Source organism: Conger conger, chromosome 5, assembly GCF_963514075.1.
Source record: "Conger conger chromosome 5, fConCon1.1, whole genome shotgun sequence".
Classification (NCBI taxonomy): Eukaryota; Metazoa; Chordata; class Actinopteri; order Anguilliformes; family Congridae; genus Conger; species Conger conger.
The window spans coordinates 58,937,951-58,955,164 of record NC_083764.1 but is presented as its reverse complement, the minus strand read 5'-3'; the positions used below and the strand labels follow the sequence as shown (position 1 = coordinate 58,955,164).

The window sequence follows — 17,214 nt, the reverse complement described above, 5'->3', positions numbered from 1 at the left end:
TCCTCCTCCTCCTGCACCTCCTCTTCCTTCTCCTCTTGCACCTCCTCTTCCTCTTCCTCCTCCTCCTCCTCCTGCACCTCCTCTTCCTCCTCCTCCTCCTCGTCCTCCTCTTCCTCAGGGGCCAGCTCGGGGGGCTCTGAGAAGGAGAAAGCCCCAAAAACTGCAGCAGTCAGAGACGGAAATCTTCACTTTACAGCTCCAATGCGGTGTGGGTGAGAAAGTGCCGCAGAACGTGAGACTTTATTTCGTCACCGCCTCAAAAACTGTTCACGCCACAGGCATACCTAAAGATGAAAAAAAGAGTGCTTTGCTCTCGGGCGTAATTTGCACTGCACCGCGAGGCACGCTAACACTTCATCCTCGGAAGAACCACCTCGTAAAAAACGTAATGGCTGGAACCGCAATTCCTGTGAGAAAAAGTTTCAGTGTTGCCGCTTGGCAGAACTGTATCATCAAACAGCCCTGCTTCTTTACCAGACACGGAGGCCTCCTGCACAGCTATCGTGTGGTTTTCCTGTTAAAAAAAAAACTGGTGCACCGAACTGGCGTGTCAACCTGCAGCTGTAATGCTGGGAATGTGTCAAATGTTCCTCCTTTCATTGCATATTAACATCAAATAATGAATTACAGTAAGTTTAACTTAACTGAGCACATTCAACCTGCCTGCTTTAGCTGTGATTGGTGTGCAAAATGTAGAAGAAAGGGGTCTCAGAAAGGGGAACACAAGTCACTGTTCTCACCCAGAGGAACACACCATAGCAGAGCCCTGGGCAGTGGAGACCAGTGCTGAGTGCGGTAACGCAGTGGAAAGCAGGGGAGTCATCGTGGCTCACCTTCATCGCTGAGGCAGTCCTGGATCAGGGGGTGGAGACGGGGCAATTTGCTCAGGGGCAGCCGTTTGCTCTTCATGGTCTTACACACCGGCTCCACTACTGCCCCCTGGTGGACGACTTTGAGTCTGCAGGCCGGCACCGCCTCGCTCTAGAATAAGACGACAATCATAAAACAGCTGAAGGGGGAGATTAAATGTAATGGGAGGAGAGAAAGAGAGTGTGGGAGACGGTGATGAAGGTAGGCACAGAGAGAGAGGGACACGGAGGAAGAGATGGAGGGAGAAGGAGATGAAAGTACAGACGGGCAGATGGGGGTAGAGAAAGAGCTGAGGAAGCAGGGGAAGAGACGGAGAAAGCAAGAGAGTAAATGGATATTGTGAAAGAGACTTTGACTTTTGATGTTCTTCAATGAGAACATCTCATTACAAGTAGACGTAAAAGCAGCCCAGAGGGAGATGGCTACAGTCAGAAAAAGAAAGAGGGAGACGGAGGCAGTGTGGGACCCACCCTCCAGTTGGCCGGGGCTGCCGGTGGGGGCTGGGGCCTCCTCTCCTCCACCGTGGGGAGGGGGGCCGCGTAGCGCTCCTTGGCGTAGCTGTGCACGTGCAGCGCCTCGGTGGGGCTCAGGGTGCGGTGGAACAGCAGGCTGGCCACGCCCGGTTTGGGAGGGGGCAGGGCGTTGGGGCCGCCGTGCTGCAGGGGGGAGGCAGAGGGCCCCTGCCTGAGCGTCAGGCTGATGATGTGTTTGGCCCCCAGCAGGGCCCCGTGCTTCGGGTGGATGTCCATGGTGGAGAGCCCCTTCACCGCGTCCTCCAGCTTCCGCTCTGGAGGTATGCTCAGCCGGGCCTTCTTCCCCGCCCCCACCTCCTCACACTCCTCCTCCTGCTCCGAATCCTCCTCCTTGGAGAGCACCTCCTCCGGGAGCTCCAGACACACTCTGTGTCTCTTAGTCCCAATTCTCTGTTTGGAGAGGCTGTGAGGAAGGGGGGGGGAATTAATTAAGAGAGATACTTTACCTCGTTTGGAATTCATTCTGTTCCAGCTAGTGTTCTGCTTTAACTGTAACTGGTTCAACCCATATGAACTGATGCAATAGACTTCTTGCAACATTTTTGTACATTTTTACACCTTTCCTGCAAGCCGGAGAATGGGCTCGATCTCTACAGCCGGGCTTCTCCTGAGATTTCTTCCCATTAGAGAGTTCTCGGCACAGCGCGAGTGCTTTCTCCCCACTGGGGAGTTGGTTCCATCTCATGTACTTGCTATATTGGGGCATGGTGTTTGCCCTTATCCTTTTTCCCCTGTTGTTACTCTTTAAATCGTCTTTGTGTCTTCTGTAAAAAGTGCTACACAAACAAAAACAGAATTCAACTGAATTTCATAGAAGAGCGAACAAGCAGAAGCAGCAAGGCAGTGCTAATCGGAGTGGGCCGTCAAACAAGGCAGCCGGGCCAGTACTCCAGCTACCTGCTCATCACAGAGCTTCATCCCCCCACTAACACACTACAGCACTGTCAGGCATGGACACAAACCCAGTGAGCATGTCTGATGTTCAAAAACAAAGAGCAAGGAGTCATTAAACAGTATTAGTAATAGTATTTTACTCAGGCCGAACTTCGAGGAAAATTGTGTTGTCATTTTACCAAGCTGCGGTTTTCATTTTGTATTTACATGTTTTGTGCCAATGCCTAACCCAAACTTCTTTTTGGAAAAATAAAGTCATTGTAATCCAAGGGTGGGGGGGGAGGGGGGCTCAGCTCGTTACTGGATTTTGTGCCTGAACTTCTGCTCTGAATTATTTTAACAGTCCAATCATTTCCATGACGTGACATTTCAATAAATGTATTCATAAAGTCATGAATGACTGCTGAGAACTGGTTTTGTATTCCCCTAAGAACAGGTTTTACTGTGGTGCAATCTATGACTGAGCCAGTGTTGGTGTGTAATGAAAACAATAAGAGCAGAATCATCCATGAATTAGCTACAGAAACCGATGAGGTCATCCAGGAAGATGGCCCCCACCACTCTTCCGATCAAATCTAATTCCTCAGACGTGCACAACCCCATTTTTCTACTCAAACAGTTGAAAATAGAAAAATCCATTTCCATTTCAAAGCTTATATTATTTTTTTGGAACTGCTGCCATTTGTAATGCACTCATTTATAGTCAGAGGCTCTGACTGGCAGCTCCATTGATCTTGTACACCCTATAGTTATGTTTACAAGAGTACCATCCGCATATAACACTTCACTGAGGAAGGCATGCATAATTGTTTGAATATTTTAGCCTCTTCTTAACTGCAAGCTGAGTGTGGAACTGAATGAGGTTATAGAATTTCTTAGATCTACACACCTTTGTGTCTAAGCCAATCCATTTCTACTGAGGCAAATCAAATGAGCACATAATTCTAAAGTCTTTTAAATTTCAGTGGGTTAATACGGCATTTTAACTGTAACAGATCACTTAGTATATCAACTTGCAACCAGAGACCTCAATCAACCAACTTCAGTAACAAATCACAGGTAAATAGGCTAGTCATAAGAAGTTAAATCAAGGGCGATCATTTATGCTTCATTTAAACCCTCAGTTTCAGTACAGGATCACTACTCAATATAGACCAATGTTTTGATTTGATTTTCTTAATTTGACAGAATTAAAGAAGTTTTCCTATTAATAGGTTTGAAAAACGGAGCAGTTTCAAGTTCGGTACTGCATTTGAATGAATAGTAATAAACTAGAAACTGCTCCGTTATACAAACCTATCGATCGGAAAACCTATTGATCTCCTTTTCGCTAAAAGTCAATATCCCAGAGATATCTGAATGTGAAATGGTATTAACCGGATGAAAAACTGCGGGTGGACGACTACCTCGGGAACGCCACGATTGTGCATTTGGCTCCGACATATTTGTAATGTAACCTGATGTAAAAATGCGGAGACGGAGAGGGTAATGAGGGAGACACGCACCTCCTCTTCTCCCCATCTGAGCGGGGGTCCTCACAGTGCTCCTCCCTGCTCTGCACCGCCGCCTCTCCCCCCAGGAACTCGGCGGCCTCCGGGGTGGGCTTGGAGTGGTCGATGGGCGCGTTGTCCTTCCCCGCCTTCCACAGCTTGTAGCGGTCGGGCTGGTACTTCCTCACAAAGACGTCCATGGAGATCTTCACCATGTCCTTCCTGCAACTGCACTGCAAAGGAAGCAAACGCCTCTCAGTTAGTACTTCGCGGAGCCAAGGGCGGGAGACATGGCCTACAGACACCTTTATCATGAATATATACCTTACCCTGCCTAAGGGAGAGACTCATTTGCCGGCTAAGGAATTAGCTTGCCTCTGCACATGGTAGGTAACCCGATCGAAACGACTGAATAATGTAGTTAATACTTTAATGATGGCTTATCAGACAGTTTTGATGAGAAGAAAGCATTAGAGCATTAACATTAAGTTAATAAGCTTGTCTTCTTTATTAGCAAGCCATTAGCCAGGCCTAAAAGGATTGTGGAAATGCAAGTACACCCATGCCTTGGTGGTAGGTTGCAACCTGGCCCAAGTGGAAATGGGACAAATCTGACTGCTGGCACGCTCTCATTGTAATGAAGCAGACTTGTGCGGAGCCAGGTCTAGCTCTGATGGTTTCGGGCCGCAGCTGTTCTCCTCACCAGCGTGGCCTGCTTTCCGTACTCAATCCAACGCTGCGTGGCGAAGTTGGTGGACTCGGCACAGTTGAACCCGTGGTTGAACCCAGCGTGGTAACCATAGGGGAACGTCACCATGAACTCGCCCGCCTCCTGTGTGATCTGGGACAGGCAACAAACACAGTACGCGCAACGTCAAGAGACCTCAAACACGGAGCAGGGCTTCTGGATCACAAACCAAATGCAGGAGAATGAAAGCTATGAAGTCAATAGCTGGTGAGGCAGACCAGCTAATTCAAAATGAGTATGAATGCTGAACACAGAAGCTAGCTAGCTAGTCAAATGGCGTCAAACACTGGTCAAATGGAATTGAGAATCAGTTTGCTCATTTCAGTAAGGGTTGATTAATTTTCTGTCATTTTATTGTGGATGTGCAACATCACCGCAAGTTCAGATGAACTGCAGGTACATAAAGTTTTATCTTTTAGACAGGGACAGTGCATAAAATAATGAGAAGATGCGTTGCACCGGGGTTTAGCTAATCGCTCGGTTCTACATTTTAGCAAATGGCTTGTCTTCATATCATATTCTATAACTGCAATAAACACTGAGAACAATACAGCGCATCATAATGGACAAAACTGCTGAATGGGGGGGAAGAAATCACAAAAGAATTAACATAACTTTCCAAATAAGTGGATCTGTAAAACAACAAACGAAAAGGTTTAACCTTTAAAAAAAAAAAAAAAAAGTCTGAAAATGGTAAATGTTCTGCGCCAAAAATGATGTTACCTTTTCAAAAGGAATGCCGTACTTCCTCAAAATGGAGGGGGAAATTAAGGTCATTTTGTGGCGGAGAAAAGCTTCACAGTTTTGGGAACTTCCAGAGAAGAAACCTGTGGAGATAATGGGCCCATTACACTTGGAACAAAAGAACCAGCCAGACTTGCCATGAAGCGCTACGTACTGGAAGCTTCCTTTGCATGGCAGACGTGTTAATGCCCGTATTATCAGAAGGAACCTCTCTCGTACCTTTGGCCAAGCGTTCCAGTCTCTTTCCATGCTCTGGTGGAACACAGTACCTGGAAGAATATAAAAAGGGTTTTCACCCAAGTGTTATATAAATGAAATTGAGGTGTGTTTCCACTTAACTGGAGTAATATCTGTCTATCCAGAACGCACCTAACGGGTTCAGCTACGGGTGTGGCCTCAAAACAAGACAATTTAACATCAATCTCTCTTTCCAAATATAATCCTGCGGTCACTCACAAACATCCTCAGAGAAGAGCAAGCTCACCCTTTTAATAAACAGATTCATTCTTACTGAATCTTCCTCTTACTTTATTACCCAGTATCTATTAAACCAGGACATAATCAAAGAAAAACACTAAGACAAGGTAAATGGTAAATGGTTGGGATTTATATAGCGCCTTTATCCAAAGCACTGTACAATTGATGCTTCTCATTCGCCCACTCGTACACACACTCACACACCGACGGCGATTGGCAGCCGTGCAAGGCACCGACCAGCTCGTCAGGAGCATTTGGGGGTTAGGTGTCTTGCTCAGGGACACTTCGACACAGCCCGGGCGGGGGATCGAACCGGCAACCCCCCCCAAAGGTCACTCACCATAAACAAGAACCAGTATGTACACCTCCATAGAGATAACAGGCCCTGGGTGTACAGTATATGTGAACAGCCCATGAGTTTCATAAACGCACTAAAAGCACACCGCAGACATTACCAGGACTTGGGTTCCCCGAAGTGCAGGTAGTTGATGCTGTAGAGGTCCATGTCCTCGGTGTGCCAGGCGAAGGTGGTCTTCCACATGCCGAAGTACAGGTAGGGCGTGTTGACCCCCTCTATAACGATCCCGCTGTCACACTCCACCGTGTCCAGAATGGTGTTCAGGCGACCAATGTTCCACTCTGTCACGTCCTGAGGGAGAATATTACGTTAAAAAAACGTGTTGCCACCACCGAAGCTGGTCACTGACAGAGAAACGCTCACATTTCACAGACCTTACAAAATACGACACAAAATGAAGGACGCTGTAGCTAGGAGCTAATCCCAAACTGCCTACAACAGACCTCCTTCATGAAGTTAGTACCTTAGCCCACGGAAAACCCCGGAGATGAATCACCTAAAACACAGGCAGTCTTTCCCAAGCTAAGTGAATGCTGCATTCACAGGGATCATGGCAGATGGTAGTTGGCAAACCGGATGTCATCATAGCGCACAAGAGAACAACAGTAAAATTTTATTAGGAAGGCAAAGAATGCAGTCAAAGTCAGACTGCATTATGGCGTGGAAGTGTAAAATTAACTTCACCCAACATCGTAAAGTAAGTGCTAAATCAAGTCCAATCCTCCTCTTTTCTATGTTAGAAACTATATATCACATGGAAATATTACCATGATCCATGTGAAGGCAGCATAAGCATTTACTAACCGATGAACACAGCACACATGCTGTACAGCCGTGCTGTAAAAGAACCTCACACTCACAGGGTCATAGAGCGTGCCGTTCACATCAGCTCCGTAAATGGGAGGGTTGAACGTCAGATTCTTCCAGTACTTCCGCTCCAGCTCCTCGAAATCGACGTACCGTGGACTGCAGAACCTGTGCGGGTTAGACCAAGAAAGCAGCTGAGAATGAGCAGTAAAAAAACTGTAAGGCCCTCTGGAACAAATGGAAAAGGAAAAAGAATCACAGAATAAGATAAAATGGTACACGCCATTAATCTTCTTTATGGCAAGATAATACTGAAAACTGTACTGAAGAGCTTTATATCACACAATATGATTTGGCTCCTCTTGGCCACCTCTGAACTCTGAAATCTGAAATCAACAGCACCACCACTGAACTAACTCTCAGCTACTATTAACTATTAACAATATTTCAACAACTAATTTTTTTTAAACGACAATTGCCATCATGAAGGAATAACCAGTTACTCGGTTACTCTGACCCACCCATAATAAGTGACATAGACTACAATAGACTATTGCACGTGTGAATGCAACAGAGATAGTCTGGTCTGGTATGAAGTGCATCAGGGCAATTCCACGGTAACTGATATTACAAATTAAGGATATTTGTGTGGTGAAGTGCGACTGGAAAAAGAACAAAAGATTATTGTCTCGGTCACGTAGCTGTATCGGACTTCACCACACAGACAAGCCCGCAGTTGTACCGTGGACTGTGGACTGTGGCCTTTCCCCCGTCTCCACTTCACGGGGTGTGAAGAGCGCGAGAGCGCAGACTCACTTGTCACTGTTGGCGGTCTTGCGGAACTCCCTGACGGTCATGGGCTTCTTCTGGATGTTGTACTGGGTGAAGAGGCCGGACTGGCCCGTCACCACCTGCTGGATGGGGGCCGGGATCACCAGCTCGTCGATGTCGTCGTACGAACGCCTGGGCTTCCACTCCTTAGGAGGCACAATCTGGAGAACGCACGACCAGGATCGATACTGTCCCTGGTGTAGCACAATGCACAGTACACACACACAGACAGACAGGCCAACCACATCCTACACAAACCACAGCTTCCCTTTACAACTTCAGAAGAACAGAAAAAAGGCCATTACAATAAAGGCAATGGGCGGCCTGTAGCGTAGTGGTTAAGGGGACACACAAGGTTGGAGGTTCACGGCCTGGTGTAGCCGCAATCAGATCTCCACAGCCATTGGGCCCTTGAGCACGACCCTTAACCCTGCGTTGCTCCAGGGGAGGATTGTCTCCTGCTTAATCTAATCAACTGTACATCGCTCTGGATAAGAGCGTCTGCCAAATGCCAATAATGTAATGTAATGCAATGGGGTAAGTCAGAAGCTTCATTCAAAATGGCTCCTCTGATCTAGCCAGGGAGGAACATCACTCAGTGGTCACCTAACTGAATTATTTATTTGGTTCATTGACCTCCCCACCCGAGAAGCATTACACAGCTTACATTTGACATAACATAGCAGCCATTAATACACTTCAAGTACAATTCAGGCAAGCTTGTACCGAACTTTCAGATGTAGGTTTAGGCCAATATCCAACACACAAAATAAGGGCTGGGTCAGAGAAAATGCTCATGTTTGCCGATTTGGGTAGGCTGTATTGAATGGAAATGCTTGCGCTGTGTCCATAGGTGGCTGCCTATTGACATTCATTGCACCAGCCCTGGATGAACCGGATACTCTGCTAGCCGCATACCTTGGCCAGGCCTGCTCTGTGGGCACCTTGTGACTCTATGTAGGCCATGTAGCGGTTGAAGTTCCCGAACTCCTCCTTGGTGGGGTAGAAGGTCATGATGCTCCTGGAGCCAGGATTCTGAGATCCTGAGTCCAAAGCCATTTTGACAGATGCAGATTCTTGAGGAAGGGGACATGAAAGAGCGTTTTATACGTTATGTTCTGAGGAACTTGTGACACCTGTAATGAGGACAATTAGTACTCTTAAAACATATCAAACAAATTCAAATGAACTTAACATGCAAACACTAAAGCTAAATTCGGTCAACACACTAGCTTAATAATATTGGTTTAACTATAAATATATATATATTAGAGGTTAAAACAGACAGAATATGCTGCCTGCAACAAACAGCACATTCAATTCCCGGAAATCAGCTGGGCAGGCTGTGCGGTCGCTACCGGGCCATCATCGCCCTCTGCTGTTGTAAAATAGTAAAGCTTACATCCCTGCACGATCACATATTAACGTTGAACCCCGGTGTGAGACAATAGCGTCCGTTTGTCATCCTCTGCCGCAACAGAACTTGAACGCCAGACGCTTCGAAATCACAAAAGACGGGCAGTGGGACAGGAGGTCCAACAGTGAACTTGTAATGACGGGTGACTGACCATGAGATTTAGAAATGGTCCAATAATATCAGTTAGCTAGCAGTCTCATTTGCATACATCAGTCAACCAGACAATGTAAATAACGTACTGTAAATACAACAATCAAAGGGACTAACCTAGCTAGCTAGGCTAATCGCTGTTTTCAGCCTAGCAGCAGCCCTGCGACCTTGATATTGCTCAGCAGTATGATTTATATAGTAGTCCATGTTTTAACTTCGACAAATAAGTTATCTACATTAGCTAGCTAGCTAGATTTGTGAATGGAACAATGCATCCTGTGCTGGCTAGCATAACTAGACTGCAACATAGAAAGGATTATCATCACCATTGAGGTGATTTATTTCCCCCTATAGCGTTACATTATGGATACGTGGCAACCCAGGTAGCTAGTTGATTTTATAGTATAAAACAAAATAGTGTTTAAGCAGAATGATACATAATCGGTTGGATAGTTACAGTAGCAAGGCATCTAACTTGAATGCTAAATTTTAACTATCGCGAAGTAAAAATAAATCACTAGCTTAGCTAAGTTTCAAGTTCAGTTAGCCAACTTGTGACAAGTTGTGACATTATATAATGAAGCTGTGCGTCTTAGAAATAATTTCGTGTCATAGTTGATGGTGTCAGATATCTAGCTAGCTATATATTCGTATTTAGCGGATTATCTAGCATGATCACACTGACCACCAACCCACAACTGCGAATCCGATTAGCTAGCAACCCCTCCAAACTCATGTCCATGTACCCGACGGACGGTAACAAACTACGTCCCAACTGGGGCGGGCTCTGCGTTTCTGATTGGCTGAGATTGCGTCTAGAGAGGGTCCTTTAACGTTATCAATTTTAGCTAGCTAACACACGGAATAAAAACAGCTGGTAGCTAGCTAAATGTATTAATTTACCAGTAATTGAAATAGTTCTTACACACAGGAAAGGTATTCCAAACAAAGGTAATTTCATTTTTAAACCAAGGCTAAGGACAAGTCCCTAAAAATAATAAAATGGCAGAGCGACCAGTAGTAGCTAGCCAGGTTAAGATTACTAGTAGCGATCCATAAAAGAAAATGAAACTAATACAGTTAAGTTTTAAATATGTCTGTTTCTAGTTGTAAATTCCACGTTTCTACTTACTGATGCTGACAAAATTATTGTGGGTAGCTTCTTCGTATTCTCGGTGAATTACTTAAGATATTAGTTCAGGTATTTACTCCGATGAAGAAGCAACGTCCACCATTACTATGGACTATGCGCATGCGCACTATAGATTTGTTTACCATGACTGCGTTAGGCATGCTCGGGATTTATCTGATCCAATCAACATGCGTGCTTTAAGTTTGTGGCCCCGCCTCTTCATATTTGTTTAGCGATCACAGGGCTGCTAGTTGTGCGGACCTCAGGTGAAATGTTCCTGCCGTGGTTCGGACACGTGACTGAACGCAGTTTCGCCGTGAAACTTTAGTTTGACATCAAAATTAAAACGTGTTCTGGAATTTAATTTATATTTTTAACGTCTATAGCATTGCGATTGCCTGGACGGAGTAACAAGCCCTCCGTTTCTTCCGAACCACGCCATGAATGTCTACGTGCATGTAGGCACATACGCAGGCGAACACAAGTACTACAGTAGCCATTTTGACTGTTGACTGTGAGCAGCCAGATATTTTAACGTCAGGGTTTGTAAAAACTTCGCAAATGAGCGCGAAAGTGGTGATTATTGGCTATTGTTGGTAAAGATGGACAGGTCCCTCCCGTGTGTCAGTAATTTTTCTAAATAATAATAGGCTAGATAATGTAGCATTACATTCTAATACATTTAATAAGTAGTGTTGACTATAAAAATAATAATTATAATTAATACTACGTGATTAAATGTATTACAACAAACAGTACGATAATTACCATTACGGTAGATTACAAATTGTGTTTGTTTGATTGCAGTAAGATAAGTTACAATGTAATTTTTTCCAGACCTTTTTTTTATGACTTTTTTATTATAAAGGTCTTGGCCTAAAGTGACCTCCGCACGTCGACATCTTCCACAGGATCGTAAGATATCCAGCGCTCGGTTTGGATGATGGTCAGTTTTGACAGTTGATAAATTAAATCATTTTGGACTACATTCCTGGAAACAACTCCTATAAAACGCGCAGATTTGAACAACATAGGACGAACATTGATTGAGTTGATTGAAAAAAAAAGAAGTCTAGTTTATGTCTAGTTCCATTTCATTACTATTAATTTATATATATTGATAACAGAATCTCGACTCTAAACTTTGTTTAGTCTCGAGGATAATTTGTTCACTGGACTTCTGCTACCCTCTTGTGGTAACAATGAAGAATAGACAAGTAGATATATCAAAATTAGATTTACTGGTGATGGCAGAACTACTAATGAGAAAAGCAAGGAGAGAATTAAGCTGGCCATAATTAGAATAATGTAAAATTTTATTTCACAGCATCTCCAAATTTTCAGTTTTACAACCTGAGTGTCAATGTAGCTGCTAGATTAGTGGCGATTCTAAACAATATTCACATATGATGAATTAACTGTAAAACTGGTAGAATCTCTTAATACTTCAGTTCCTCACAAATCCAAATTTTATGAAACCCTCAAACTTATCACTCTCAAGCAAACTACAGCAATCAGAAAGCTAGTGACCTCAAAAAGCATGACAGCTCTCCATCCTCCACAGAGAAATATGTTTTTCTCAAGAAGCATAATACACTTATGAATTATACACTTGTAGTGCTCTTCGAAAGTGACTCTACACACGTTCAAGTCAGGTTTAAACTGGAGGTAGGTGTACTTCCAAAGTATAGTTGTGTGAAAATTTAGTTTGAATATTCACAACATATAAACAACAGGACTTAGGAAAATATGAGACATGATTGCTGTGCCACTGTTGTGTTTTGTATCTTGTATAAATTGCCCGGATTGAGCCCTGTGTGTTTCTAGAGACGGGTACATACTAATGGGAGCAAAGCATAGCAGATTTAATTAAAAAGTCTTCCAGGGGCAGGCCTCAAACGGGTATAACTCTTATAATTGCAACCAATTATATCTGGGCACGTCGCCAGTCCCTGGGTCACATTCCAATGACATCATCACGGAAGGCGGGTGACGGAGCGGAATAAACGCATTAAAAATGTAAATCGCCTGCGCAGTCCAGTGCTGACTCGGCCAAAAATAAAATGAAATAAGAAAAAAAATGAAAACCTATGTGTGTCTAGGTCACCCAGGACACAGTGTACCGCCTCCAATGGAGCCGATAAAGAATTCATCTCATTGTCGCTGCTTTCACCGTCTCTCTGCAATTTTCCGCAATATATGATACATCTACATGTCGTCTCATTACATACACACTCTGCTGCTGTGGCACAACCGAACCGGTCAAAGCAGAAGAGAGTGGCTGTGTTTAAAAAGAAAGTTACCACTGCATCAATATTTTCAGGCTTATACACAAACTTCTGAGTATGTCCAAATCTGTGCCTGACATTTGTGGTTCCAAAGTATTATTGATGACTTGGATATTGATCAAATTATAAGAACTCTGTGACATTTTGCAAATAGAAAAACTTTCTCAAACAACATCATATTCAGTAACAGGAAGGAGATCAACTTTTTAAAGCATAAATCCAAAGGACAACTGGGTTTTAAAGTGAAAGTGGCTTCGAGTCCCCAAGAGTGGCTGTCTCACACAGAAGACCAGGGCATCGTTTTATTTGCCCTCTGGAACTCACCAGTTACAGGACTATATTTCTGTGTGGAGATACCAGATACCGCAGAACAATATTTGTGGATTTAATAACAATAATGCCACCATAAGAGTCCGCAAAGAAATAAACTGATAGATTTTTAATTCAAACCAAAGTGTCATGATGTGTGTTGGAATTTAGACAGCATATTGGATAGGACTGTATGAAAATGATCCAAACTCAAATAACCAATATGAATAGGTTTTCTTCATCTCTTATACTGATGTTCTGCCGCTATGGAAAATTATTGAATTCACACTTCAATTTATATGTGTTGAACATTAAAGCTTGTGATCAGTGATGCTTCTGTCTGATGCCTATGGTGAACATTAGTGGCAGGAAAACCGGGACCTTGATGTTTATGGCCCTATAGGTAGCACTAGCTCATTTAGAGTATTGAAGATAACTCAACGTCCACTCGCAGCATGAGGTCTTCAACCAAATACGTGCGGTGGATTGAAGTGGAACAGAATAGAACAGAATAGACACTGCTCACACCATTCGCAGCGGGCAGTGGAGTATAATGCAGTGATGGAAAGTTGCAGATTTGATTCTCAGGTAGAGGACTCCGCCATTCTAGCTTTGAGTGAGATACTTCACCTGCATTGCTTCAGTAAATATCTAGCATCGATATCCAGCATACCGAAGTAATGCGTTGCTCACACCATTCATCGAAGCAATAGGATCATGGAAAAAAAAACCCCCACCCATAAAACCAGAATAGTTCTACAATGGTTACTAATATGACTGATTATCCAGTATACCAGAATTCACAGCTATTCTAACTCTGCAGTATCTTGAGAATGACAGAAGGCTAATCAGAGACAAGCAGATGCTTGTCTACAGATAAAGCTGCAGTTGTTGAAGTTAGGATGTTTCAAGTCCATATCTTGGGGATTAGGCTGAATACTAAATCCAGAATTAAAGATGCTTATGAATATCAATTTCTAGGCATTTTTGAAATGCCAACACCATATCTGTAGTCAAGAACAGAGTAAAATGTAAATTTGATTAAAGATCCTACTGTCACAAGAATCCGTCACCAAATGCTTAATACCCGAAACTCATAAACTGTGATTATAATTGCTTCTGCATGGGTCAGAGCTATTGCAGGGATGCAGGACTGTTGCTACCATATAATATACATGCACTCAGTGAGCAATTTATTAGGTAGACCTGTGCATCAGTTTGTTCATGCAAATATTTAATCAGCCAGTAATGTGGCAGCAACTAAATGCATAAAAGCATGCAGATGTGGTCAAGAGGTTCAGCTGTAACAGTAACTCAGAAACTGCTGATCTCATGTGATTTTTACACACAACAGTCTCCAGAGTTTGCAGAGAATGGTGCAAAAAACAAAAAACATCCAGTGAGCAGCAGTTCTGCAGACAGAAATGCCTTGTTAATGAGAGAGGTCAGAGGAGAAGGGCCAGACTGGTCGAAGTTGAAATAAAGGTGACAGTAACATAAATAAACACATGTTACAAGAGTGTTATACAGAAGAGCTTTTCTGAACACACAACGCGTCAAACCTCGAAGTGGATGGACTATAGTAGCAGTATAGTAACACCAATAAGTCTACAAAATACGTCTAATTAATTCCTAATAAAGTGCTCACTGAGTGTACATCACATTAAAAGAGTAACACCTTTTTTGGACCAAGTTTATTCATGGCTTCTTTATGCTATTGTAATTATCACCAAGGGAAAGATCGTATTTACTATATAACACCTTTCAGGATCCCTCTTTACAGAGGGTAAAAGATTCAGAAATTAGATTTTGTTGCTGGTGTCAACCTTTTCTTATCAGATTGCACTACGGGGAGCTCGATATACTGAGGCCAAAAATACTCCAGAAAAAAAAAAAAAAAAAAAATCGTGATTATTTTATAGATTTGCCACACTAAAGCGGCAATTTAACTCACAGGGCGGGGGGGGTGTTGCCGGGGGGGTGGGGGGTGGGTGGGGACTAAATCTGTGCTTGGCCTGGGCTTCTTGCTGCTCACGGTGAGCAGTGCTGACATGCCCACTTCGGCTGGTTTCAGACAGGACCGGTAAGGCGCGAGTATTTCCCGCTGCTTCAGGATGCGCACTGAAGCGGTCCTCTTACGGTCGCCCACAGGGCGGCAGGCACGTGCGGTCAGCTGGGGACGGGGGTGTCCCAAGCCCTGACTCTTTTACCGCAGCGGTCCCGCGTGCCCCTTTGATCAGCTATGAAACATAGTTGTACTATTGTTCACAACATTATTTTACTTTCATTGTAAAATATAGTTTGTACAGTAACAAGGCGCTGTAAAATTGTTTTTATCGGTTGGTGTGCCCTTTTCTCACTTTGAGCATCTGCCCCACAAAAGCTTGCTGCACGGTCCTGCACGGTAAAATATTTGACACGTTTTCCACCGAAGATGACATGAGGTAGAGGTTTAGAGACTCCCCTAGTCGTCAGCATGGCAGCCCGACAGGATGCGCCCACATTGGGGCCTGTGTTGTTTTCGCAGTTCGGCTCTTTGCTGGACTAGTTTGGCTTTACCTTACACCGAGAGAGCACACTCACGACAGACAGCTTGAGTCTGCATGCTGTCACCTGCCCATATCCCCTACGTTTATTCAGAAACCAGGAAGATACAGAACTGGTGTCCTCAACACCTTACCGTTTTGAAACTGTGCCATATTGACTGAAAAGTTTTAAAGCTGGTCTTGAAAGCACCTTATTTCTTGTTTTTCAGAAGAGAAGGCACTGACAGGGTTAGAAAACCTGATTTTACAACAAAAATGTTAAATTAGTAACAGCTGAATAACAACTCGGGTCGAGACAGGTGCAGGAGATACTGCTTTTCCTCAGAGGCCTAAAACAAAACGCTTCTCGAGGAATCAAATCTTGGATTCACCGCATTGTCAGTTGGAAACTGAGTTGGAACTGTCCATGTACAAGACTAAGGAAGTGATTTTTATTTTTAAGGGCATCAGTCTTCCAGCAAGGTGTAAACGTCTAACACTATAACCACTGGTTGTTGGTAAACAGCTGTGAAATGAATGTGTTGTATGGACTGACAGTGATCCGGACCTGTCCGTTTGGCTCTGGGACCAGGATGGATGGATTCTGCAGCCTCCTTTGTTGTGTTCAGAATAGGATTGCAGGTTTGCCCTGTCCATATAATAACCTCAGAGAGGAACAGTAGAGAGAGGTCCAGTCTAGAGGTTAACCTCGGCTGTTTTTACCCCGGGTCCCTATGTGAAATTGATGAGCTGTCGATCCATACTTTTTGAGCCCTTATTGCTTTTGCATGGGTTGCAGAACTGCCTAAATTGTTAGGTATGAAATGTAAGGTTTATTTGGGCAAAATATACTGTTAATACAGATATTCATCTTGCCGTTGTTCACCATGGAGTGACAGTGGACTACACGTACTCATGGCACATCCCGGCCTCTTGTACGGCTAGGCTGAAGCAGAATAGGAGCCGATAGTTGAGATCACCATCTTTCTTTGATGACCTTACCCATGATGAGCCCCTCCTGCTCTGAGACACGTTAATGAGTGTAGGCCCCATCTCCGTTCCTCCTGTGCCGGGTTCCAGGGCCAGCAGTTTACGGGAGAAGCTGGCAAAAACCTGGGGGCAGCTGGACAGCTGCTTTGCGCCCAGTTCAAACTGTGTGATTGGCTGATGACTGGAGGACTGTCTGATTGGCTGGTGACTGCAGGATAACTGGGGTACCGTCTGATTGGCTGGTGACTGCAGGATGACTGGAGGACCGTCTGATTGGCTGGAAACTGCAGGATGACTGGAGGACCGTCTGATTGGCTGGTGACTGCAGGATAACTGGGGTACCGTCTGATTGGCTGGTGACTGCAGGATGACTGGAGGACCGTCTGATTGGCTGGTAACTGCAGGATGACTGGAGGACCGTCTGATTGGCTGGTGACTGCAGGATGACTGGAGGACCGTCTGATTGGCTGGTGACTGCAGGATGACTGGAGGACCGTCTGATTGGCTGGTGACTGCAGGATGACTGGAGGACCGTCTGATTGGCTGGTAACTGCAGGATGACTGGAGGACCGTCTGATTGGTTGTATTGGCAGGACGTGTGTGTGTGACCTGCGGCCCAAAGCCGAGATGGACACGAGACACACCCAGGTG

General features: G+C 44.4%; 1 protein-coding gene across 3 annotated transcripts in view; it reads right to left on the bottom strand.

Annotated features, from left to right (window-relative positions):
* Nucleotides 1-10,572, bottom strand: part of kdm4ab (lysine (K)-specific demethylase 4A, genome duplicate b) — an 18,527-nt gene extending 7,955 nt beyond the window's left edge. For 2 of the 3 annotated variants that reach the window (XM_061241294.1, XM_061241295.1), the window contains exons 1-12: nt 10,452-10,572; nt 8,671-8,828; nt 7,738-7,913; nt 6,975-7,089; nt 6,212-6,405; nt 5,499-5,548; nt 5,259-5,362; nt 4,491-4,628; nt 3,803-4,020; nt 1,341-1,806; nt 834-981; nt 1-136 (exon numbers count right to left, since the gene is read on the bottom strand). The exon at nt 1-136 is cut by the window's left edge and continues 169 nt beyond it. In XM_061241294.1, the coding sequence (XP_061097278.1) occupies nt 1-136; nt 834-981; nt 1,341-1,806; nt 3,803-4,020; nt 4,491-4,628; nt 5,259-5,362; nt 5,499-5,548; nt 6,212-6,405; nt 6,975-7,089; nt 7,738-7,913; nt 8,671-8,811 (1,886 nt within the window). In that variant the 5' untranslated portion in view covers nt 8,812-8,828; nt 10,452-10,572. Of the gene's footprint in view, nt 137-252; nt 285-833; nt 982-1,340; nt 1,807-3,802; nt 4,021-4,490; nt 4,629-5,258; nt 5,363-5,498; nt 5,549-6,211; nt 6,406-6,974; nt 7,090-7,737; nt 7,914-8,670; nt 8,829-10,451 lie in introns of those variants that run through there. The other variant, XM_061241296.1, reaches the window with a different exon arrangement.
* Nucleotides 10,573-17,214: the final 6,642 nt, after the last annotated feature.